The following is a 24,592-nucleotide window of genomic DNA, read 5'->3' on the forward strand; positions in this document are numbered from 1 at the left end:
GATGGGGGCTGAGCCACAACAAAGCGGGGAGATGAGTAAAAATCATCTAGCAATTTTAGGAAAATCTACTTTGGGCTTTCACACACTTGGTTGAACTTTTCAAAAATATTGAATAAACCACTTGCCAGCTGTGATTACCAGCAGCTCTATTTGACAGTCCTTGACATAAAGCCAATGGGCATGCGCGACGTCATCCGGCTCAGGGCCTTGGTTAGCAGCTGCCAGGGGGCTGAGGGCGCTCCTGGGCCTGGCCTATGATTCCTGTTCCTGGGTGCTGTGCACTCGAGCATTGCTAAACTGTTTGCCTAGCGAGCCCAGGGGCGGACATGAAGCCTGCCTGTACATCTCCATCACTCAGAGCGCTCTTTATGTTCCGATCTCCAGGAACACAAATAATATTCTTTCTAAGCCGCTCCAAAATACAAGTGATAGAAAATATCATGGAAAAGGTGAACTGCCAGACAGTAAGCCCTCATGACCAAGAGCTTATTCATAAAATGATGACAAATTTATTACACACACTCACGGCCAGCTTTCTGAGATTAATAGCTGATCTATCTGATTTTAAAGCCTGACAGTGGAATCAGAAAGAGTTACTAGTTAGTTTTCTCACCCATCTCCTTCACCCAGCAGCCTTCTTCCCCAAGAAATAATACAGAAAAATAAGCTGATTTAGCTTCGGCAACAGTTTTACAGTATTTTATGGCAGGAGATTTCCATGTGCCAAGGATAACTTTTAACCTTGTTGAATGCAATTTGACTTCTTGGCATCTGCCTTCAACTCTGGAAAACCCTTAGGGCAGGGGACTAGCATGGTGAATAACTAGGGATAGATTGAAACACAACCTGAAAGGAAGCCATATTTTTGTGTGTCTCATGGCTGCCTGTTTACTGTGAAGTAGTAAAGAAGTCATTGTCTGATGTCTTAGCCTTGGGGGCATGAACAGAATTCAAAGCAGGTGTAAAGAAATACACTGCATCAAATCTTAGGCATGCAAACACACACAAGCACAGCCTAGGTTCAGAAAATAGGAGGAAATTTCTGAGGTTGCTGGTTGAAGGGGAGTCAGGATTTGCCACAAACAGCAAGGTACCTCTCATGCAGTTTCTTTCTTCCTGAGCCTAATTGAAAAGATCTAACAATAACCCCTGGCCTGCCATATATCTGGCCTCTCTCTGCCGAGCTGAATCCATCTACCTGGCCTCGCACCTGATTGTTGTGTCAGAAATTTTCTGAATTATTCAGTGTATGCACTTATCACATGCCCTGCTTGTCTCCTGTCCTGTCTCCTTGTCTACCACACTGAATTTCCCAGAGCTCGTGGCTGCCTCTTCCTATGGCACCAGCATAATGATGCCCAGTGGCCTGGCTGAAGGTGCTGAGATGGGTGGAGCAAGGTCATGGGAAAGTTCATTCTTGCCTGGGTCTAGGCCACTGTACAACAGGAATTTGGGAAGGGGTCAGAGACCTCTTTGGGAAGGACTCAAAACCAGCCCTGGAGAGCAGGGCGCCTGCAAGGGAACACTCGCCCCTTCAAGTCTTAAGAGAGGTCTAGGCCAGCAAAGGCTGGGCCTGGAAAGTTACCAACACCAAGTTGAAGGTGGCAGTGATTTTTTATTTTTTAATCAAGAAAGTGTTGGAAAAGAGGAAGAGATGATTTTTTTTTTAAACTCAACTTTTTTCCCTCAGAAAATGTCCCTGAAGGAAGATTGTTACATGCACGAACTGCCTTACATTCATTCAGGTCATTCCCTGTCTTGCTTTAATTGTGTGAAATGTGGCAGTTTATGCAAGTTCCAGAAGAGACCTTTATGGGGATACGAATCAAGTATCACGAATACTTGTCACCTTTTCATTATAGAACTCACATTCAGAGATTCCCAGCGATAAATGGCTCTAGGCTAATCTTGGGCAGCTCCATGCTAGGAGCTATAGTTTTCATCAAAAAGAACCTTATATATATATATATATATATATATATATATACACACACACACACACAGACACATATATACACACATACTCTGGAGATTTTTTAAGCTGTCTCCAGTGCTCCCAATTTCTTATCTGTTCAGTTGCAAATATCAAGCCCTTAATGGCTGGAGAGGGAGAGTCTATTTTTAAGTTTTTACTGAATAATCTCCCCTTACTCCCTCCCACTGTGAGGTGCTGCACGAATTTGGCATGTCATAAGATCTGGAAGCCCTAAGGGGCTTAGTGTAATTTTTAAGTATGAAACTGGTCAGGTTTGATTCAGGGACTGTCTGGCGGTCCTTCTGGAGGGCCGCTGGCTGGCTTTGCTCTGTGTACTGTCGTGGGTTTCTGAGGTCAGGGCCAGGTTTTGTTCTGCATACACAGGCTTTTGGCATGAATTTCCATAAAAGCAGACTTTATTAAACCTAAAATTCAGGGGGCATTTAGCCCTCGTTGTGTTCTAAATCCCTTTGGTATTTAAAACAGTAGGAAATGAAATTGCCAAATTCTTAACATTTGAAAATCGGCTCCTGCCCAAGCCTGGTCCTCACGTCTCCAGCGCACACCTCGGGGCGGGTGCTGTGGTGGGACATGTGGAGGTGGCTGTGGTCACCCAGAGCCTGGAGGAGGCAGCACTGTTCTTGGAGGCAACAGGCCTCTTCAGAGTGATTCCACGCTCCTTAGAGGCTGGAAGGAGCCACTGGCGTCATTAAATCAATACTTGTGCTGAGCATCGTGCTTGCCCGGGACAGGGAATCCTCTGGGGAACAGCAAGCCAGATCTGCCCTCCCCTCCAGTCCCCAGGGCTGCCTGCTGGCAGAAAGTGTGGCCAAGCCACCAACTCCTCCATCCTTTCAGAGGAGACCCAGCCCCAGGTGGTGATTGTATTCCAGGCAAATTTCAGCAAAATTTCCAAGCACCTGATATGGGTACTGAGAGATCAAAAGTAGGAACATCCCTAATGAACAGCGTGAAGCAAATCAAGGTACTGGAGCTGGTGTAGGGTCCCAAGGGAGGAGAGGCGAGTCCTCCCCACCCTACCACAGGCCCAGCCTAGCCTGGTCCAGTCCATTCTGGAAAGGAGCAGCACAGAGTGTGGAACCCCAGCTGCGTGGAGACCCCTCGCTCCTCTGCTCTCCTCACCTCCAGGCAGGGCCACACGGGTGTGTCTCTTTACGCCACCAAGGACAGGACCCCACAGCTTCTCCTGCTCACCATGCCAACTGGCTTCTCATTTGCCTGTGGGCAGCTTGCTGACTTCCCTTCTGCCCATTAGCCACTCACAGTGGACCTCGGCACCCCAGAAGTGCATTGGTGGACTCTGCCCAGGGATGGCAAAACCTTGGTCTCAACACTGCCTGGCTTCTGGAGTCTGCTCAAGTGTTTATTTCCACAAGGACATGTGGCCTCCCACTGTGGGAGCCAGAGTCCCCTTGTTAACTCACAAACACAGCCCTGTTCAGCTGCCTCCTGCCGGTGCCCCCAGTGTAGGGACAGTTTGCTGGCATTTATTCATCAGAGGGGGAAGAAAGAGATGTTTGTTTGTAATGTGGAATAATGAATTTTGTCTGAAGAAGATGAATAAGTGATCTTCAGTTAATGGCTAATTCTTCAATATCAGACAAACCTGAGCCACAGTGAATTTTTAATACAAAATTCTTATTACTGGAGCCTTCAAGAACTCCAGAGAAATGGATGGAACTTGGAAAATTTGTGGGTGAGGACCTCCCAGTCTCCACACCATGTCTTATGAATCGGTTTGTTGAACTTATTTCAAGCTCTAGATCTCTACATTCTGAGCAAGATAATCTTGGGTGGTAAGCTATTTCTGAACCTATTTCTTATTCCCGTATTTGTTCATAAATCTCCTTAGAGATGTGAACCTTGCAGCATAAAATCTTGGTACCTAAAAAGCTCAGCTCTTGTTGGTCAGCTTCCTCAGAAAAACCCATGAACTAAGGCTGCTGAGGAACACCTTTCGCCCTGAGAGTGGGGCAGGGAGGGGCATGTTAGACCTGGACCCCAGTGGCAGGTGACTCAGGTGTTCGGGAGGGTCGGTAGGGACTCCTGACTCTGTGCAGCCGTCAGCTGAAGTCACACCCTCCCTTGGAGAAGCCCAGCTTGCTCTCCTCCTGACGGTCTCCTAGAGGAGGCAGATAACAGGCAGGGGTAAAGGTCTTTAATTATAAGATTCAAGTGCGACAGAAACCCTATTAGAAAGAACACATCTCTTCCAGAGACTTCCCAGACATTTAGAAGTTTCAACAGAGTTTAAATTTTCGAGGGAAACCATTAAACCTTATAAGAAGGAAATGCCAGACCAAGAGGGTCCTTTGTAGACAGTAATTTGATTGATGAGGCCTCCCCTGTTTCTGTACCACACAAAAGCTCTTGCCCAGATGCAGATATATGTGTGCGCACACGCATAGAAACAGACAGCAGATCCCACCACCAGTTGTGTACAAACATGGATAAAGAGGCAGGAGGAAACATGCATTTTCTTTTTTTCTGCATGAGACTCAAAACCACTGCATCTCTGGCACAGCTGCTTTGCAAGAGAGAGAGAAAAGCACTTGGCCCCAGAGTCTGTTTATGTGTTTGAGCCGAGAAAGCGATTTTTGTTGCGAGGAGCTCTAAGTGAGACAGACAGAGTCAGAGAATAAGAGAGAGAGAGATAATTATCTAAATTATGTTCGTGCTATTATCGAAGACGAATATAGTTAAAATGTAATTAAATATGACGGGCTAGCAGGATGTAAGGCAAGCTTTGGAATGCTAATCATCAATTACTGCGTCCCCTTAGGGGAATCAAGGAGAGCTGCATGGCAAAGAGAGGGAGCGGGGAGCTTGGGGATGGGGCTGAGTGAGATGTGCATGAAAACAGCCCCCCTCGTCCGTCTCCCCCACACTCTGGTTCAGACATTCCTCAGAGGTCCCAGGACACACACCTTTCTGTAGCTGCCACAGGGCTAGAAGCTTTCAGCTCAACTCTTAGGAGGAGCTGGCAGGAAAGTCTTGACCTTCTCTTTGAGAGGAAACTTCTCTTAAAGGGAAAATTAGGCTCTGAGCAGGGATAGTAAAGCCAAGACCTGCTCAGGTTAAAGCTTTAAATGCAAGTGCATTCACTAGAGAGGCCTAAGACCCACCTTGGCCAGGAAGTGTAAAATGCCCACCTACCCACCCCCCACCCCCCCTGCAGCGCACCCCTGGTCCAGAAGTCCCTGGGGCAGGAGGAGCTAGGGGAAAGGCTGCTCTGGACTGTAACTGGGACAGGTGACACCCGTCATCCTAGCAAACTGCTCCCCGCCAGACACCCCAGCCCACAGAGGGGCTCCACCGCAGCTGAACACAGGCTCACGCAGGGCCCACCCCCTGGAGAGTTTTAACTGGTCTGGGGTGTGGCCTGTGACGTGGAAGGTTCCGAAGCCCCATGGGTTACCCCAGCGTGCAGCCAGGATTGAGAACCCATTGGTCTCACTGGAACCTGACTTCTGTTAAGCTGGCCACAGAGGGCAGGCATCCAGCACTGGAGACCATGTCAGCTGCAGGGTCTCTCCATGAACCCCGCTCCGAACTATGTTGAGGCCAAGAAGAGAATAGTGTAAGACGATACATAGATTTTTTTTTTTAAAACAGAAACATAATTTGTGTATAAGAGCTAGAAATTGAGTTCCCTCTGTTTAACACTCCCTGAGCTTTATGTAAGGCTGGGGTAGAACGCTGGCCACCTCCTGGGATTGGGGGCGCCGATGGGAGTGAGCGAGGTGGACCTGGCCAGGGCAGAGCCCCCCAGGCGTGAGGGCGACACCCCAGGGGAGCGGCCGAGGCCATTACGTCCACCTCGGTGCCAGCGTTTTCGCCACACGACCCCAGGAGTTTTATTTTTTTTAAGTATCTATTTATCTGACTGCCTGGGGTCTTAGTTGAGGCATGTGGGATCTAGATCCCTAACCAGAGATTGAACCTGGTTCCCCCTGCATTGGAAGTGTGGAGTCCCAGCCACTGGGCCACTAGGGAAGTCTCCAGGAATTTGTATTTTTGTGTGACATATTCTAATTTTTAAACAGCAACTGAAGTTTTAAAAACTACTCTGTAAACCAGCAAGGTGTGTCTGTGAGCCTCCCCTCTGTGACCCGACCGGCCTGTGACCAAAGGGGCACTGGTCCCCGGGGGCTCCTGACAGGCTGTGTCCCTGCCCCCTCAGGGCTTCTTGGCGCCGTTCTTCCTAAGCCTGGCACATAGAGGGCTGTCGATAAGTAGCTGCTGAATGCAGGGACAGAGCAAAAGGCAGAAGCCTAGAATCCCCTCTAGGTCGGGGCAGCAAGTCGGCCATAAAATCCAGTTAAACGTCCTGCTAGACAAAAGCATGTACTGCCAGGTGCCAGATGGGTCACTGAGGCCTGCAACGAGGAAGGCGTCAGTGTAGCCTGGGCAAGAGAGGGGGCGGCAGGCCATGCCAGGCCGGGAGCCAGGGGGCGTGCTCCAGGGCCCAGTCTCAAGGCAGTGATGCTGCCAGGGTTCCCACCTCACCACATCATGGAAGACACGCCCACCCTCACCTGCCTGGTCCACCTCCCTCACGGCACATCTTTAGATGTGGCTAAAGAGATGAGCGTGGTCCTTAGCTCATGGCAGCCGGGCGGCAGACTAAGAACAGCATGCTCGGGGGGAGGAGGGACGGCAGGCCGCTGTGGGGTCAGCTCGAGAGGCACACCCCACCCGGCAGAGGTCTTCAGGCCCCGTTCAGCGCCTGGAGGCTCACCCACACCTTCAGCACCGCCCAGCTCTGTGCCCACGGCTGGAGGGGGGTGCCACTGTGGATGCTCAGTTGACAGGGGACAACTTCAGTATTTCCTTCCTTTTCGAGAATCTTTTCTGAAGGTTTACCTTTGCCTTCCAGCTCTGCTCGCACAGGTTGTAAATAAAATGCTCCCCACATACCCTTCCCACTCCTCACCACCACAGGCTTCTCTCCTGCTCTTGGCTCTGCTCTTTTTTTTTTTTTTTTTTTTTCCACTTTTGAACCTTAACATTTTTTTATCAAAGATATACATGTTCAGTTTTCAAAGTCAAGTAGGCGCACAAGGCTTATAATAAATGAGCAATAATCCCCCGCTTCACTCTTTTCCAGCCAGACCCTGTTCATTTTGAAAAAACAATACGTTCAAAGAAAGTATATTTAATATGGTTTAAAAATATAAAACTCTAAACAGGGAAATGTCTCCTTCCCACCCACCTCTTCATCTGGAGGTGATAGTTTATGTGTAAACATATAAAAATGTGTGTCTTCCCATTTTTTTAAATACAAATCTTTCTGCACCTTGGAGGTCTCTTGAGTTTCTCCCTCCCCGTCTCTCCTGCTGTGCAGTCTGCGGTGGTAAGGACAGAGATGCACCACAGTCTCCTTAACCAGGCCCGAGTGATGCGCGCTTCAGCTGGTTCTGTTCTCCTGCGGGGCAGACGGTACTGCAGCGCCAGCTCTACGCCTGCCATGCTCCTGTGCTGGGAGCGCTTCTGAGTTGAAGCTTTTGAAAAATCTCGTGTGGTTCTGGTTGCCACACCTCCCTCCCCTCCAGAAGCATTTAGAGCTTTCTCCTTCATTGTAGCGGCCACTCAGTGGCCTCTAACTTAGAAACGTACGTCCTTCATATCTGGGAAAATTTCTTGTGTTATTCTTACATTTTATAACTTGTGTCTTTTCTGCTGTTTTTCTCTGAAACATTTGCTAATTGGATAGTGAACCTCTTGGTTTAATCATCTCATTCTCTTATCCTTTTTCTTCTATTTTCTGTTTGTCATTTTGCTTGGTATTCTAGGAAATTTCCTCAACTTGAGCTTCTATTTTGTTGAATTACTTCTTTCAGTTTATAATTTCAACTTGCAAGATCATTTTCTTATTTTCCAGGTGCTTCTTTTTCACATTATTTTATTCTTATTTCAAGGGTGTGATAATGTTTCCTTTTACCTTTCTAGGGGTAATATAAGTTTTTTTCTGAAGTTTTACTCTGCTTTCTAAACTTTATCTGTATCCTCTGAGTTATTTTTCTTTTCCATCTGTGTTTGGTCTCTTATCGTTCGTGTTAGAGTCTTTGGTGATCTTTGCAGTGAAGCGTCAGGCACTGAGAAAGCTGTCAAAAAGCTTTTTCTGTGCGGGGGTTTGTGGACTTGATTCAGGGTTATCAGACCTGGCTCAGGCATTTCACTGGGAGACCCCTGTCCGCTCATTCTGATCTAGCCTTCCGGGCACTGTCTGTTCTTCTCATGGAAGTGCTCTTCAGGTCCACTGTGGGAGTCTCAGCCCACTTGTGACTTCACCAGAGAACTTCTCTAAAAGATATTATCTAAAGCTATGTGCTCCTCTCCGTTTACTTACACTGCTTTATTTTTTTTTCCATAGCCCTTCTTTAACTCTTCTATTTCTTTATTTCTTTGGTTTGTCTCTCTCTCCCCTACTAGAAGCTAAGCTTCTTGAGGGCAGAGTTGAAAACAGGGCTTTCCTCATTAAGCTCTCAAGCAGTATTAACAGAAGCAAGCGTGGAGGGACAGAGGGGAGCAAGGTAGGGGTCAGTATTTCTAGCTCTTTCCTCTTGGGCTGGTCAGAGTCTCAGAGGGATCCTCCAGTCCCCTGCCTGTGGGTTAGGCCTGAATCACGGTGGCCTGAAAGCCACGAGTGGGAAGGGGGCTGGAAGTCATGCCGTCTAGGGTGTTCACTCGTGTGTGTTCCTTGCGCTCAGCCCCTGAAGGGCCCACCCTCTGCTGTGCCTGGTGTCCCGGAGTCTAGACCTGCTCTGGTAAAGGACTCCAGAGTGAAATCACTGTCTCTTGCTGAGGTGGAAAAGGGCTCATCTCCGCTGTGTAGGAAGAAGAAAAGGGGGGTTGGGGAGCCTACCTCCTCCTTTCACTTGTTTTCAGCCAGCCCCCTGCCTGCCCCCATCTTCAGTAGTGGCTAGTGACTCAGGACATGAGCCTTTCCGGGGCCTGCAGTGTGAATCCACTTGCTTCCTGAGTGTTTCTCTCTGAGGTGTTGGCAAAGAAAGATGGTGACATCTTTTGTGCTTTCTTTTGCTTGTTTTATGCTCGTGTGTGTATGTGTGTGTGTATTAGAACACATACATGTGATGTGAAACATACGTGCAATTTCCTAACTGCCCTTTGAGTGGAGAAAGCAAAGGTTAACCCACTTATTCAATTTGCCGTGTTTAACTGCCAGTCTGGCCCTGGCCAAACACCCCTGGCCCTCTCCCCGGTGTCCACCAGTTCTGCTACAGAAAAATTCTGACATTCTCTTTCTCATTAGAGCACAAGTGGCAAAATCACGTAATTTTTCAGAGCTGAAAAGACTAGGCACCCTTGGCATAGGATCTGCAGGATCCCCAGAGAAGACAGGACGAGGCTGAGGGTGCAGAGGCCATCTTGGCCGAGCCCTTTGGGCCTGTGTGGTACCCAGAGCCGCCCTCACAAACCCCGCTCTCACCACTGACAGCCACACCCTCCTCTCCCACCTGGCAGCTCCCTGTCCTCTGCTTGCTTTGGACAAAGACCCAGCTGTCCAGAGACCTGGCACACCCTCCGGAGGGACTGACTCCACTTTCCCCCTAGTTTTAATATTCCTAGTTTAGTTAATTTCACCTCTGACTAATTCTTTGTCACGTTAAACACAGACACCATTTTAATCCCTTCCTTCCTTCCTTCCTTCCTTTGCTTCTTTTTATTTCAAGAACTATTTAAAATGCAGAAAAGAATAAAAACTATTATAACATTCATTCACATACTCACCCCTGAAATTGATTGTAGTTAATATTTTTCACATACACTTTGTCTTTTTATTTTCATCAAAGAAATGAAACATTGCAATTGGTGTTGAAGTGTCCTTTGTTCCCCATCAGCAAAGCCCACTCCTCACCCTCTCCTGAGAGACAGCTGCTCTCATGAATTCAGCATATCTCCTTCTCCAGAATAATCACAGCATACTTTACAAGCATGTACAGTTTCCGTGAGTAACATGTGCACAGCGATTGTGAAGCCCCCTGTAAACCACACCATGGTCTGCAGTCAGAAGAGCCACTTTTTCACTCTCCTTGTTAACAGACCACCTACCATATTTCAGTGACAGCCCCAGGATTTTATATGCGTTGTAGTATTTAATCCTCATTCCTCAAGCAGCAGCTTTAAAGAGACTGTTTTAAATCACTTGTTTTTCTGGCTTGTTTAATTACTACTATGGCAACAACAACATTTTTTTCCTTCCTTTTTTAAACTTCATATACATAATATTTCAGCCTCATTATAGGTTAAAGTGAGTTTTATGGGTGGGTCTTGGAACTCAATCAGAATGTATGGCTTTATTTCTCTGAAAAAACTGCTTCCAAACTTTAAACAGCCAATTACCAGGGAGGTTTTGGAACACCAACAGGTTATGAGTTGGGACCGTAGTACAGTTTGCATTGTCCTCTGATTATGGAGGGACCGCTGGTCTCCCCTGAGAGATCTTGAGCGTCATCAGGGCAGCGCTCCGTCTGGCATGTTTCCCGTAACACCCAGCCTCAAGCGTGCTTTCACCAAATACTTGCTTAATTCCTTCAAAGCCCAGCTACCTTGTCTGCCTCCAAGTAATGGGTATAATGGGTGCTGATGGAGTGTGGTGGGAATCTCTGCAGTAGTCACTAAATCAACACCAGCAAACTTGGTGACTCACGGGGGGTGGGGGTGGGGGTGGGGGTGGGGGTGGGGGTGGGGGCGGATCCCTGGGAAACGGTGTGTCTTGTCCAGGTTTATGTGGCCGGCAGGTAATTACAGTAGTAATAACAATATCAGCTCTTTTTCTTAGAACCTAGTGTATGCCAGTACTGTTCGAAGTGTTTTACATTTGTTAATGTATTTAATCTTTACACACACAAAAATTTAGATAGTTTTGTCTATTATCTTCATTTTACAGAGAGGAGACTAAAGCCCAGAAAGGTTAAATAGCTTGTCTGAGGTCACAGAGCTGGCTAAAAGTTCAAACCCAGGAGCCTGCCTCCACAGCCCATGCTGCCAACCGCTTTGCCATCCTCCCTGTGGCTCACGAAAGGCCATGATTAAAACCTGCTGTCTTGACTGTCACCCAGTGAGTCTCTCAACCGGAAATATTTTACATAATAATCCAGTGCTGGCATTTTCACTTGCTTCACATCACGTGATCTGTGTTAAAGGCTTGGATAGTAGGCAAGCTAGAAACTTTTTCTAATATACGTTCTACCAAACTAAATAGTACAAAGAGTGCAGAAGTTTACAACTAATGTCTCTTGAAGTTCTTCCATCCAAACAATATTTTGGCAAACATGCTTGTAGACCTCTCTCTTAGAATACATGTGTGTATGCTGCTGCTAAGTCGCTTCAGTCATGTCCGACTCTGTGCGACCCCATAGACGGCAGCCCACCAGGCTCCCCCGTCCTTGGGATTCTCCAGGCAAGAACACTGGAGTGGGTTGCCATTTCCTTCTCCAATGCATGAAAGTGAAAAGTGAAAGTGAAGTCGCTCAGTCATATCCAACTCTGAGCGACCCCATGGACTGCAGCCTACCAGGCTTCTCCGTCCATGGGATTTTCCAGGCAAGAGTACTGGAGTGGAGTGCCATTGCCTTCTCCACATATGTGTGTAGATATTTACAATTTAGCATAATCGGGACCTCATTCTAGATGCCTTTTCGTGATGGAAGGCGTGGTATTATTTCCATCAGCATTGGACAGATGAGGAAACTACAGCTCAGCGAGGGATTGTGATTTGTCTGCTACAGGGCTGGCAAGTGCCAGGTTTGGGACGTCATTCCTGTGTGGGTTTTTCTGTTTGGGGTAAGTGCTCAGAGCAAAGGCCGTGCGTATTTTTCGACACTGGTAGTTCCTGTTCGGACACGTCCTCCCAGCACCCAGCCTTGGCTCTGAACTGAGTGATGATGTTGCTCTGTAGTCTTCCTGGGAGTGCTGCCTACTACAGAGGAGATGCGGAGTCCTGGACAAGCAGGGGTCTTCATACAGCTCGCTAGCTCAGTAAGAAAGGCGCTGAGCTTCTGCAAAGACCAAGCGGCGGTGGCGGCGCCTGGCTCTGTGACGCGTGAGCCTCCTCGGGGTGGTGCTGTGACTACACAGGTGGCTCCGACATGCCCATGACCGTCCCCCTGCCGCCTCCTCATTCCCCACTGGGCACGCGGAGAGCCGTTTGGAAGACATTCGGGGGAAATGGAAGTTGGTACTCGAGAGGGAGAGATGCTTATTACCTCATCCTGACTGGCTTCCCTTTCTGCTCGTGCTTTGGTCTTAGGGCTGTCATCCAGTTTGCTGAGGATGAAATCATCTGTTCACCTCTCGGGCTGTGTTAGTGAAAATGAACTCTAATATGATTAGATATTAATGCAGTGCAATGGAGGATTGGTATTAAATTGAGGCCTTCTAATCTTATTACTCCAGCAGTGCTCCCTCCTGCTCAGGCTGTGGCCCTGCCAGCCCTGCTCCCCCCACAGAGGGTGGGGGGCCAGGGCCTGAGCCCCCAGGAGGCTGGACAGGAGATGGAGTCGAGGGGGTGACAGTGGGATGACGAGTGGGGTTCAGGCCCAGCTCCCCCCAGGATGCCCCACAGTGAGCCCTCACTCCCTTCAGGGCCTCAGCCTCCACCCCACACAGTAGGGCAGGGTGGGGGTGGGGTCGTCCAGGGGGCAGGGGCACAATGCCAGGCCTGCCTGCACCCTCAGAGCCCTGAGCATGTTGTTGAAGACTATGAGCTTACGAGAGTCAGGTTTTACCTTCCTGTCCAGAAGCACTGGACTAAAAAGCTAAGAAGAGTCTTCTCTCTCTCTCCTCCACTCCCAGCCCCCTCTCCATCCCAATACCTTTTGTGAAACTGGCTGAACCTAATATCAGAGCTATGGTTTTCCCAGTAGTCATGTATAGATGTGAGAGTTGGACCATAAAGAAAACTGAGCACCAAAGAATTGATGCTTTTGAACTGTGGTGTTGGAGAAGACTCTTGAGAGTCCCTTGGACTGCAAGGCGATCAAACCAGTCCATCCTAAAGGGAATCAGTCCTGAATATTCATTGGAAGGACTGATGCTGAAGCTGAAGCTCTAATACTTTGGCCACCTGATGCGAAGAACTGACTCATTAGAAAAGACCATGATGCTGGGAAAGATTGAGGGCAGGAGAAGGGGATGACAGAGGATGAGACGGTTGGATGGCATCACCGACTCAATGGACATGAGTTTGAGCAAGCTCAGGAGTCAGTGATGGACAGGGAGGCCTGGCGTGCTGCAGTCCATGGGGTCGCAAAGAGTCAGACACGACTGAGCAACTGAAGTGAATGGTTGTCACTGGCTGAGTCACTCGCCCTAGCTCTGTCTCCCTTTCCTGGAGTAGGGGTCTGAGAAGTGCAGTGGACCAGCTCTGGTGTGTGCTGACTGGGGTTCTGATGCCTGTGCGATGTGAACCCCTAGCTTCCCCTACCTGCTGGAGGAAGAACGCAAGTCTGTGCTCAGCCCCCGTGCTTAGTGCAGAAATGAACCCGAGGCCTGTCGGAGCCCAGGTCCAATGTTGAAGCCCCATGGGGCCTTCCTCACAGGCCCACCCCGGGCTTGGGCTTTCCAAGGGAGCTGTGTGGGTCTGGGAACAAAACACTGAGAAAATGGGCCAGGAATACAGACCCTGGGGATGGTCAGATGGCATCACCTTCATGTATGAATAGCCTTTCTACAGACAGAGTGATTTTTCTTATGCTGTTTGCAGAAAACTGCTTCCAGAGGCACAGACTTTGCACATAGGATGGTAACGACTTTTTAATGACCTCAAGGGGCCTGGTGTCCAGGCAGCAATGAATCAGGCTCTGTGGGCAGCTCATGGTGAGAGGGAAGATGGAACACCTGAAAGCAAAGGGGGAAAAACAAGCCATAAATACGTGTATTTTCTTTGGTAGCATTACTTGGTAATTAGACAGTTACAGGAAACAGCGTCCCAGCAGCTGGCGGCTCCGCTATGTGTGTGGAGGAGGGCTGCGGCAGCCGCGAGCGCCTCGTGCTGGTTTTGAAAGCATGAACGGAGTTGGCAGCCGTGGGTGCCCAGCGCCTCGTTCCTCCGACAAGCCGGGAGCGGTAAACCAGGAGCAGACCACTTACTCTCGGGGGAGAGAGACTAGGGGCCTGCTCCGCTGGCCCAGCCCCTGCCAATCCGTGAGGAGGGGCGTTTAAAATCCCGGGGCTGCTTTTGAGCCCACCCACCCAAAGACTAAACTGTTTGGGGGATGCGTTGGGAAGCAGAAAACGACGGCTGAAAGGAGGCCAGTGGAGAAACTTGCCTTTTCTTCCCCAGGTGCCGCCACCACTTGCATGGGGCGGGTGGGGGTCAGACATGGGAGCCCAGGGCTCGCACGTCAGTGAATGCCCCCGTCCCAGCCTGCAGTGCTGGGCCCAGCCGCCCTGCCCTTGGCCTGCATGCCCTGCTTCAGCTCCTCCTCCAGGACCCTCCCAGGAAGTCCCTGTGCCCACCTGGGTACGGCCATTCAGCCCACACCCGTCAGGGCAGTCCCATCGCGGCCCTGTTGCTTCCTGAGCCCCGCCCACCTTGATCCCTCCCCCGTGTGGCCATCATGAGCCCCACCCGCCTTGGTCCCTCCCCCGTGTGGCCATCATGAGCCCTGCCCGCCTTGATCCCTCCCCCGTGTAGCCATCATGAGCCCCGCCCACCTTAATCCCTCCCCCCGTGTGGCCATCATGAGCCCTGCCCGCCTTGATCCCTACCCCGTGTGGCCACAGTCTTGTCACTACGTGCAGGGTCTGCCTCTCATGCTTGCTTGTGTCGCGCCTTCACAGAAGGGCAGCACCTCCTGTGCTGAGATTGTGGGGCACCGTGTACCCCTGTCCCCACTCCACACAGTGGGTCGAGACCCCTGCCCCCTCCACATCCTGGGCTCCACTGGGCCGAGCCGCCAGCAGGGTCACAGGATGGTGTAACCAAGCAGTGCTTATGTTTCTCCTCACAGGTCCTGGCAGTCGGTAACTTTTGAAAGACGTCCAGCATCCTTCATCCGAATCGTTGGAACACACAACACGGCAAACGAGGTAAGGGTCCCCTTTGGTGAAAGACACAGTGGTATTTCCTGCCATCTGGGTGATGCCTCGGCCCAAGTGAACTGGAGCTGTTCAGTGGCCTGTTGTTCAGACAGCTTGCTTGGTACAGGAAGGAGGAGCCCGGCTCTCTCACAGGGGAACTGTTGTTACCATTTCTGGATGTCTGTTCACCACGAGTAGCAGGCAGCCCCTGCAGCTTCACTTCCTCCCCTGTGCAGAGACCTGGAGAGTCCTCTCCCCTCCCAGATGCCAGCTCTCTCAGGGTCCCTGGGCCCCTGAGTGTGGTGTGTGAGGAACCCCAGCTCCACGGGGCAGCCAAGACGCACAGTTGCAGGTTTTCTCTGTCTGTCTACCCAGTCCTGCGCCGGCCTGCACATAGTGCTCGTGGGCGAGCCTCTTCCTCCCTGGCCTGTTCCTCGCCTGGGCCTGGGCCTTGTTTCTGGGACAGCAGCTGTTCTTTTGGGCCATACCGTCTGGGTGTCCCTCTACCTGAGGAATTCATGAGGGAAGAGTGGGTGGGTTATTCTCTCAAGTTTGGGCTCCCGAGGCCAGGGTGGCCAGCAGGTGAGGTTCCTGGGCCTCAAACATGCTGTCTTCTCTGGCTGGAAATGGCTCTGGAGGACGCAGTGGGTTCCTTCAGATGAGAGAGGGGTGGGCAGTGCCTGCAATGCTTTGAGGGCCCAAGGGAGGGCGCTGTGAGCCACAGCACAGGACCCGAGTGCAAACCAGGACAGTGCCAGACCCCTGGGACTGCCTCCCCCAACAGCGTGCATCCCTCTGGGCTCCAAGAGCCACCTCGGGGCCCATTCACACCACTTAAGGTGAGAAGACGTCTGTTTCCATTTTGAGTGCAAAATAATCCATCTGTAAGTTAATTGCTTAGCCTCTGTTCCTCAGGTGGGCATAGAGTAAGCGCTGGCGGTGAGAGGTTGGAGTTGGCAGGTGGCCATGCCACAGGTCCATCTGCTCATCACGCTCTTGCTTTTACACAGTCAGATGTGCTTAGCGCACACCCTGAAGGCCTGACCGCTGGTTAAAGACCACAGTCGTAAGAAACAGTAAGGTAAATGAAAGGCATAAAAATAGTAACCATTCTGCAGTTTCACTCCTACATAAACTTTCTCAGATCTGTACGGGACCAGTGTCCTAGGCGTGTGGCCAGGGCTGTTGCGTGGGGCTCCATACCCGGAAGGGGCTCTGTGCTTGGGGTTTAATGCTCTCCAGCATCTTCTTGAAATTCTTAGTAATCTTATCTTTGGATTTTCTTTTTAAGGGAAGAACATCCACCGGGGGCTCCCTGCAGGCCAGCCTCCGCCCCTTCTTCCTCCCTAGGAAGGGTTCTCAGCCACCCACCCTGACCCTTGGTGCCTGGACCCATGCAGCCTCCTCAGCCTGCCCTGTGACCACTGCCACTCCCAGTGGGACCCCCACACATTTGTGAGGAGAGTCAGGATCTGGTGTGGGTCCCCTGTGCAAGTCACAGGATGGAGCCCTGTGTGCTCTGAGAATCTGCCCTGACCTAACACTGTGCCCCGAGCTGGAGCGAGCACAGCATCAAATAGCAGATGAAAACCCTGGGGCACGTCAGGAGAGACCCTGGGAGAACAGGAAAAGCTTTCTCTCTGCCTTTTGAAGGAGAGACGCTACATTCCCATTTTTCACTGAGCCCCACACGTTACACAGTGGGCCCTGGGTCGTGCATTATTTGTCAGATGAGAGTTCTCCAAGGCACATCAAGGTGCTTCTGGTTCTTTGAAAAGCATTTTAAGCAGTGAAAATATTGTGATAACGTATATTCATTTTGCCTTTGTATTTATTTAGAATAAAAATGATACACGCCCACAATATATTTCTTGCAGAGAAGAGCTTAGAAACAGAAGCCTGGAACTTTTGCTTACCTTTTTATTTCAAAACAAACCTGAAAATTATAAAATAAAGAAGGCCATTGATAGTTTTTAAAGCGCAAAATTAATTCTAAACATCAGGTCATAAAAACACTTTTTTATTCTTTGAAGATGTAACAGAAGTATAAATTTGAATCTGCATTTTAATAGATATTTGAGCTCCAAACAAAAATCATAGTTTTAAAAATTTACCAATAATTCTCAATTTTTCTAACCACTTAAATTACATGTATATTACTAAATTAGAAAACAATTTGAACGTATCTTTACTTAATAGTATATAAAGCTAAAATTAAATATTTTTATTTGCAATCCCTTGTTTCTTATATAATGCATTTTTTAAAGGCCATTTTATTTTCGTTAGTTACTGAATGGGACTTTGTAATTGTCATTTAACAGTAGAAGGAATTCTTAAGTCAGAGAAGGCTGAGAAGCACTGGAGCAAGTCAGATCAGGGTCTCCTTCCAGGTCTTGACCCCAAGGCCTTCACCTCAGTGACCAGAGGAATAATTTCCCCTTACAGAACTCAAAAGCTGGCATGCCAGATCTCTCCCCGATGAGTTTACAAAAATATCTGCAAGGAGCCCCAGCTACTTGGGACCTGCCAGTTTGGAGACTGGAGTCCCCAGTTTGAATGGGTTGACTTAGGTCACTAATTAAGTGGTGACCCCGTTATATCTGGCTGGTGAGCAACTTGCTCAGCTGCTTTATCGAGTGAGTTATTGATCAGGAAGAAAAACCTCAGTGTGGTGTTGCCAACCTGGGAACATCTCAAATCATAAAATAAACAATGACCGGGATCGTAAGGCAAGATCCATAAACTGTGTCATTCTCGGAGCAAACAAGAAGACACAAGAGTTGATTTCACAGAGTATCAGGAATGTAGCACGGCCTCAAAGAGAACGTTCTTTTTTGCGGCATACCGGTATTGGGCGTCATATTCCCCTCCTTGGAGATGGGCAGGAATGTGTGCAGTCAGAGGAGTGAGGGAAGGAGGGTGACTGGGGAGGGTCGGTCAGGACTCCTCGGGGGACTTTGATGGCACAGCCAGTAGGGAAAGCAGGCGGGGGTCCAGGACAAGCCTGGTCCCGAGTCCCATGTAGCCAGAACCATGCCATGAGAAGACAGGGGTCAGGGCGCCTCTTCCTTACAGTGGAGGACGGGGTGGAAGGCAGGCCAGGATTCTTTAGTCTGTCCTGGCTTATCTGCCAAGGGGCATCAGTAGCCTGCATTGACTCAGAGCCAGGACCTGTTTCCCTTTAGATAGTGAATGTTAGCAGCCCACAGACTGTGTGAATTTCAAGAAGTATAGGTGGAGTTGGTTTCTGTCATGAGACGTAAGATGGTGTATGCAGACAGGGAAAGAAGCATGCCAGTTCTTCCAGGTAAAACTGCTGCAGGCGCTGCCCTGTGCGGAGAGGGTGTCAGAGCAGAGCCAGGCGGGGAAGTGCAGCTTAGCACCCCTGTGAGTTGAAGAGCATTCGGCAGGAGGGCAGGCTGTCTGGGCAGAAGGTGGGAAGGTGGCGCGTGTACGTGGCTGTACCTGCTGGCAACTCCGGGGATGTGGCAACAGAATGGGTCCAGAGCTAAAGTACTCGGGGATTTCTTGCCCGACGTGGCTACGTGTCTGTGTTGCTCTAGTTAGCCCGGCTTCTCCCCACTAGGCTCAACATCTGGCCGCAAGCTGATTCCCGCCCCCACCCCCACCCCAACCCCAACCCCTCCACCAGGGCCAGCTCTCGGGTGATGGCCACCAGGCAGGCTGCAGGCATTCAGATTTCCTGATCACCTGTCCAGGCACGCTTCTGGTTTCCTCAGCATTTCACACCTCTCCTTTGGGAAACACATGTCTGCTGCTGGCATCTGTCTCTCATCTTCCTTTGTGAGCACCAGGCAATGAATTCATTTAATTTTTTAGCTACATTTACGACTTCTGTCAATAAATTCCCTTAATGTTTACCTGCCGAAGACAGCACCACTTGGCTTCAGTGACCTCCTGCTCCTTGTCTGCTCAGCATTTCCTTGTCGTCTGTCTCAACTTCTCAGAACCTTTTTCCTTTCATTGCCCACCAGGGAATCCTGCCCCTCCTCCTTGGTTCTGCCCCTGGACACGCCCCTCCCTCTGCCACTCGGAGGCGGCTTTCCGGTCCTCCTCTCAACGCTCAGCACTAGACAGCAGGCACGTGTCGGTTTGTCTGTCAACGAGTCCCCCAACCTGCTCTCCTTCAGTTATTTTCATTCATCTGATTCCCCCTGGTGCCTAGAGCTGAAAAGGTCTCCCTGGCTTTTTCCTTCACCCCTTTCTACTGGTCTAGTCGCCAGTGCAGCTGCATGGTCCTTCCAGCCCAGCTGCCTTGACTGCTGCCTGAGTCGGAGCTACTTGGGAGGCAGACGTGGCTCTCCTGCCCGCAGGAGGTTAGAAACGGCCTTGTGGGCAGGACCACAAACATCCTGACGGATCTGAACTTTCCACTCATACCCATGCAGCAGCCGGGCTGGTTCTGACGCAGTGTCCCTCGCAAACCTTTCATTCGCATTCAGCTGGGCGCCGCAGAAAAGCAGCAAAGGCACACTGCTTCGTCCTTAAGGAGGCTGCCGGTCTGCCAGCCTGTTTCTTCTTACGCCTGTTTCACTTATGCCCATTTCTTATTTTGACTTTGATGAAGGCTGGTTGGAGAGCAGGTTGTGGAGTGATTTTTCAGGAGGTAGAGACCTCAGGGGCATAAGCAGCCCCACGGGCTAGAAAGGATTTATAGGAAAAGCTTCCTTTCTGCAGTATGGAACGACCAAGTTCCTGCTCACAAGAACCCACAGGAAAGAAAGCCTTTGCCGAGTCAGTAACAGAGAGTGAGAACGAGGTGGACAGTCTGTAGGCAGCTCTCAGGGCTCTAGTTATGTGTTGAATTTATGTAGCTGAGGAAAGAGGCTGTGTGGTAATTTTTTTCCTATGTCCCGGCCCTAACTTGGGCCCGGCACGTGTGTGCACAGAGTACCTGCTTCCTCAGTGAGCGGATGAATGATTCAGTCTGTCCATCCATCGCTCCCTCTCCCCATCAGGCAGCCAAATAAGGGAAAAGGTTCAGTGAAACAACTTCTCATCCCCGCAGTCCATGGGGATGAACATCGCAGCGTATCCAAAGATAGAAGCCAGCACAGAAGAATCCGTGTAGTGGGGTAACATTCGTACAGGTGTCAGAAACTAAGCTATGACATCTAAGGATGTGCACACAGAAAAGAAGTGATTGTTATTAAAGGCAGGCTGTGGTTTTAATAGCAGGGCAGGGGCTCAGATCAGGAAGGGACCATACAGTGCCGGCAGTGTTTCTGGTTCTTGACCTGCGTGCGGTTTACATAGCTGGAGTTCACTGTATAGTTATTCAACAAGCTGTACATTTGAATTTTATGCACCTTTTAGTGCATAGTTTTCACAGTAAAAAATGTTCTGTTTTAAGCAAAAGGGATAAATTGATGAAGAAACCAAAGCTGAACAATGTTAAGTGATTTGTAAGAGTTTGAATTCAGGCAGTTTGGCTCTTAACATCCAGGGTGCTCTGTCTCCCAAAAAGGTATAATGTTGGGTTGGCCAAAAAAGTTCATTCAGCTTCCCCATGACTTTAGTAGTGCTTATTTGTCTTTCACTTCATTCAAAACAGTTTGGTTAGATATTATTGTGACAGCTGTCATATCAGCGTGCATTTTAAAAAGTTTATCAAAATTGTGTAACCATTTTTGTGTAAGCATTTTAATATTGAAGATGAAAGAAAAAAGCAACGTTTTTGGCATATTATGCTCTATTATTTCAAGAAAGGTAAAAAGACAGCTGAAGCATGAGAGAAGATTTTTGCAGTGTGTGGAGAAGGCGCTGTGACTGAACAGATGTGCCAGACATGGCTTGTGAAGTTTCTCGCTGGATGATGCTCCATGGTCAAGTAGACCCGTTGAAGTTGACAGCAATCAAATTGAGACATTAATTGAGAACAGTCAATGTTATACCACGAGAGATAGCTGGCATACTCAAAATATCCAAATCAAGCATTGAAAATCATTTGCACCAGTTTGGTTATATTCCTCGCTTTGATGTTTGGGTTCCACATAAGTTAAGTGAAAAAAACTGTCTTGACCTTATTTCCGCATGTGATTCTCTATTTTAACGTAATGAAAACATTTTGTTTTTAAAACAAATTGTGACAGGCGGTGAAAAGTGGATACTGTACAATAATGTGGAACAGAAGAGCTTATGGGCAAATGAAATGAACCACTGCCAACCAAAGGCCGGTCTTCATCCAAAGAAGGTGAAGTTATGCATATGTTGGGATTGGAAGGGAGTCCTCTGTTGTGAGCCCCTTCCAGAAAAGGAGCTCATAATTAAACAATTAATTCCAACAGATACAGTTCCCAGTTAGACCAACTGAAACCAGCACTCGATGAAAGGCGTCCAGAAGTAGTCAATAGGAAACACATTATCTTCCATCAGGACAAGCAAACTGCAAGTCTCTTTAATGAACAGGCAAAAACTCATTGACTGGGGCGTCCTTGGCTGGAACATCCACTATACATACCAGATTTCTATTTATTTTGCCCTTAATAAAATTCTCTTAATAGAAAAAGTTTCAGTTCCCTAGAAGACTGTAAGAGATACCTGAAACAATTCTTTGCTCAAAAAGATTAAAAGTTTTGGGAAGGTGGAATTAAGAAGTTGCCTGAAGAATGGCAGAAGGTAGTGGAACAAAACAGTGAACATGTTCACTAAAGTTCTTGGTGAAAATGCAAAATGTCTTGTATTTTTACATAAAAACCTGAAGGAACTTTCTGGCCAACCCAATAAATAGTAAAGCCACAGAAAAGAGCCCAGCTCTGCCCTGGCTAGGCCATCAGATCAGATGTTGGTGAGCAGGTGGTTCCTGTGGGCAAGCTTTGTGCAGCCTGGGCTTGAACCAGGAGAGAAACCCAGGCAAGGGCCCTTCCCTAGAGGGGCTGTAGCTTCACCACCTGACAGAAGTCAACCCACAGGAAGAGCACCTGAACCTGGGCTGGGGGCGGGGGTGATGTGAAGCGCAGGAGCCTGAGCTCCTGCAGTTGGGCAGGGGCAGTGGCAGCAGGTGGGCAAGGCCCTGGATGGGCAGACAGTGCTGAGGCTGTGCAGTGGAGGCTTTGGGAGGGTGGAGGGTGCAGATTCCTCCCAGCCCCTGGGAACCAGCTGCAGGAGGGTCCACACTGCCGACACCAGCAGGGTGGAGAGTCTGTAAGTGGCTGCTTGAGCTGCCCTCCAGGACCAGTCAGCGCCAAGCCTGGAGTGAGGCAGAATTTATTTACAGGCTCTGTCGGGCCCATGAGTGGCTGTGGGCTCCCAGTGCCATCCTTGTTCCCATAGCAACATGTGGCTCTAGTGAAGAAAAAAACAAAAAGAAGGAAACAGATTCTGGGTTTTTTTTTTTGTTTTTTTTTTTAAAAAGGCTCCCTCCTGGCCTGGTGACAATTCAGTTCAGTCGCTCAGTCGTGTCCAACTCTTTGTGGCCTTATGGACTGCAGCATGCCAGTCTTCCCTGCCCATCATGAACTCCCGGAGCCTACTCAGACTCCAGTCCACCAAGTCAGTGATGCTGGTGACAGTTATTTCTCAGGCCCTGCCCCCCGGTTCTGGTCACTCCCTCGAGGATTCCCTCCCAGGCAGCATCTGCCAAAGGATGTCGTCTGAGAAACAGCCTCAACACACAGGGCAGGGAGGTGGGGGATGAGCCCAGGAGGGGAGAGAAATGGGAAGGAAAGAAGGGGGTCCCTTTTCCAGTGTGAACCAGGAGACCTCAGCGTTGGTGCCAGCCTTGCCCCCAACCAGCTTGGGGGGCAATATCACCTGGAAATATCACCTCACCTCCCTGGCTCTCAGGACACTTGTCTTTAAAATAAGGAGAGTGGACTAGATCTTAAAGGGTCCTTCCCAGTGAGACAGGAAAAAAAAAAATCAGAAAAATACTTAATTTATAGTACAATTATACAAGACCTTTCATAGACATCTTTATATTTACATGTCTTTTAGGAAAGATTTTATTGGGAAAACAAAGGAAAGTGACACAACAGTGAGCGTGTCTTTGTTGCAAACGCTCCACAAGCCTTATGGCCGTGGCACTGGAGCAGTTCAGCTCCAAAGGCCCGGCCTGGGAGGGTGCCCGCAGTGCCTGAGCAGGGGCGGCTGGGGGCCACTGGGCGGCGAGACGGACGAAGACCCCAGGTCGTGAGCATGACGTCCAGCCGTGCCTTGCTGCGGAGCCAGTGGTGAGGAATCAGGCCTGAGATATCCATGGAGCCGGCGCTCTTCAAGACAGAGCAGACACATCTGGATGAAGTGAACAACTGCCCTGGGCGGTAGGGCCTCTAGAGCAGCCTCTAGGGCAGAGCGGAGGGCCCCAGTAAGGCCGTGTCTGCCAGTTCCCCCGGGAACTAGAGCATTTCTCCTTTTTTGCCTTAGTTTCCCAGATTAATTAAGAGAAAGAATCTCTCTCCTGGGAGCTCTGGAGTACGCACACAGGAAAACAGAGATCAGGGATTCCAGGGCTGCCAGAGGTGACATGTTTTGGAAAGGCTTTTCTCCAGAACCTTCCAGGCAGTAGAGTTCCAGATACTTGTGAGTGCCTGGGCTTATGGGAAGATGGCAAAGTGACATTGGAAAGTTAAAAAAAGCCATTGCCATATAGAAGCAGTGTCATCAAGAAGCTTACTCTCATGCCTAGTAGGAATAAATACTTGTGCAAAACTATTCGGTATCCTATCACCCCAAAGCAATGCTAAAAAGTTGTTGCTCACAACCTGGAAATATCTTGCTATGAAATGGGAGAAATATAGCAAGAAATACCTTGCTATAACTGGTCTAACTGAAAACCATGTTTTGGGCTGTTCAGATGTACATACATGATACTCTGATTTTAAAGTGCCATGTTTTATTGGAAATACTTGGTCTTCATTTTTAAGGGAACAAAGATAAAACATCTCTATAGTCTAGACAGACTTGGGACTTCTGTTCCTGAGACAAGTGTAAGAAGATGTAATTGTCAGCATCACCAAGCTCAGTAGGGTTTGCTGAGCACTGAGTGTGTGCCATGCTGCCATACACACGTTGCGAAAGGAGAGAGGAAGTCTTCAGGGTGTGCAATTCAGAAGCCAGATCTCTGTGTCTGACTTACGGGCAGACAGCATTGAGAGGTAGGTGTCTACTTATAAAGATACGTCACCTCGTAAATGTAAGTTGAAAGCTTGGCTCAGAAATCCTATTTGTATTGGTTGGTATGAAAGAAGTCTGTGAAAATTACTCGAGAAGCCTGAAAAGCAAGGTAGAGTCATTGATCAACATTTATTAAATTTTCCTGATTTCTGCTACAGTTCACAGTGGGTTCTGCTACAGTTCACAAGTGGACTCTTAGGCCAACTTCGGAAAATTAACAGAGGCCTCTCTCTGCTTTTAAAAGCCTTGGGGACCTCCCCAGGGGAACGGTGGATAAGAATCCACCTGCCAGTTTAGGGGACAGAGGTTCAGTCCCTGGTCCAGGAAGATTCCACCTGCTGCAGAGCAACTAGGCACGCGAGCCACGACTGCTGAGCCTGCTCTCCAGCTCCTGCAGCCCACAGAAGAGAA

General features: G+C 49.2%; 1 protein-coding gene across 3 annotated transcripts in view; it reads left to right on the forward strand.

Annotated features, from left to right (window-relative positions):
* Positions 1-24,592, forward strand: part of BTBD9 (BTB domain containing 9) — a 414,205-nt gene that overhangs the window by 373,386 nt on the left and 16,227 nt on the right. For all 3 annotated transcript variants that reach the window (XM_018038719.1, XM_018038717.1, XM_018038718.1), the window contains exon 10: positions 14,977-15,055. In XM_018038719.1, the coding sequence (XP_017894208.1) occupies positions 14,977-15,055 (79 nt within the window). The remainder of the gene's footprint in view (positions 1-14,976; positions 15,056-24,592) is intronic.

Source organism: Capra hircus, chromosome 23, assembly GCF_001704415.2.
Source record: "Capra hircus breed San Clemente chromosome 23, ASM170441v1, whole genome shotgun sequence".
NCBI lineage: Eukaryota > Metazoa > Chordata > Mammalia > Artiodactyla > Bovidae > Capra > Capra hircus.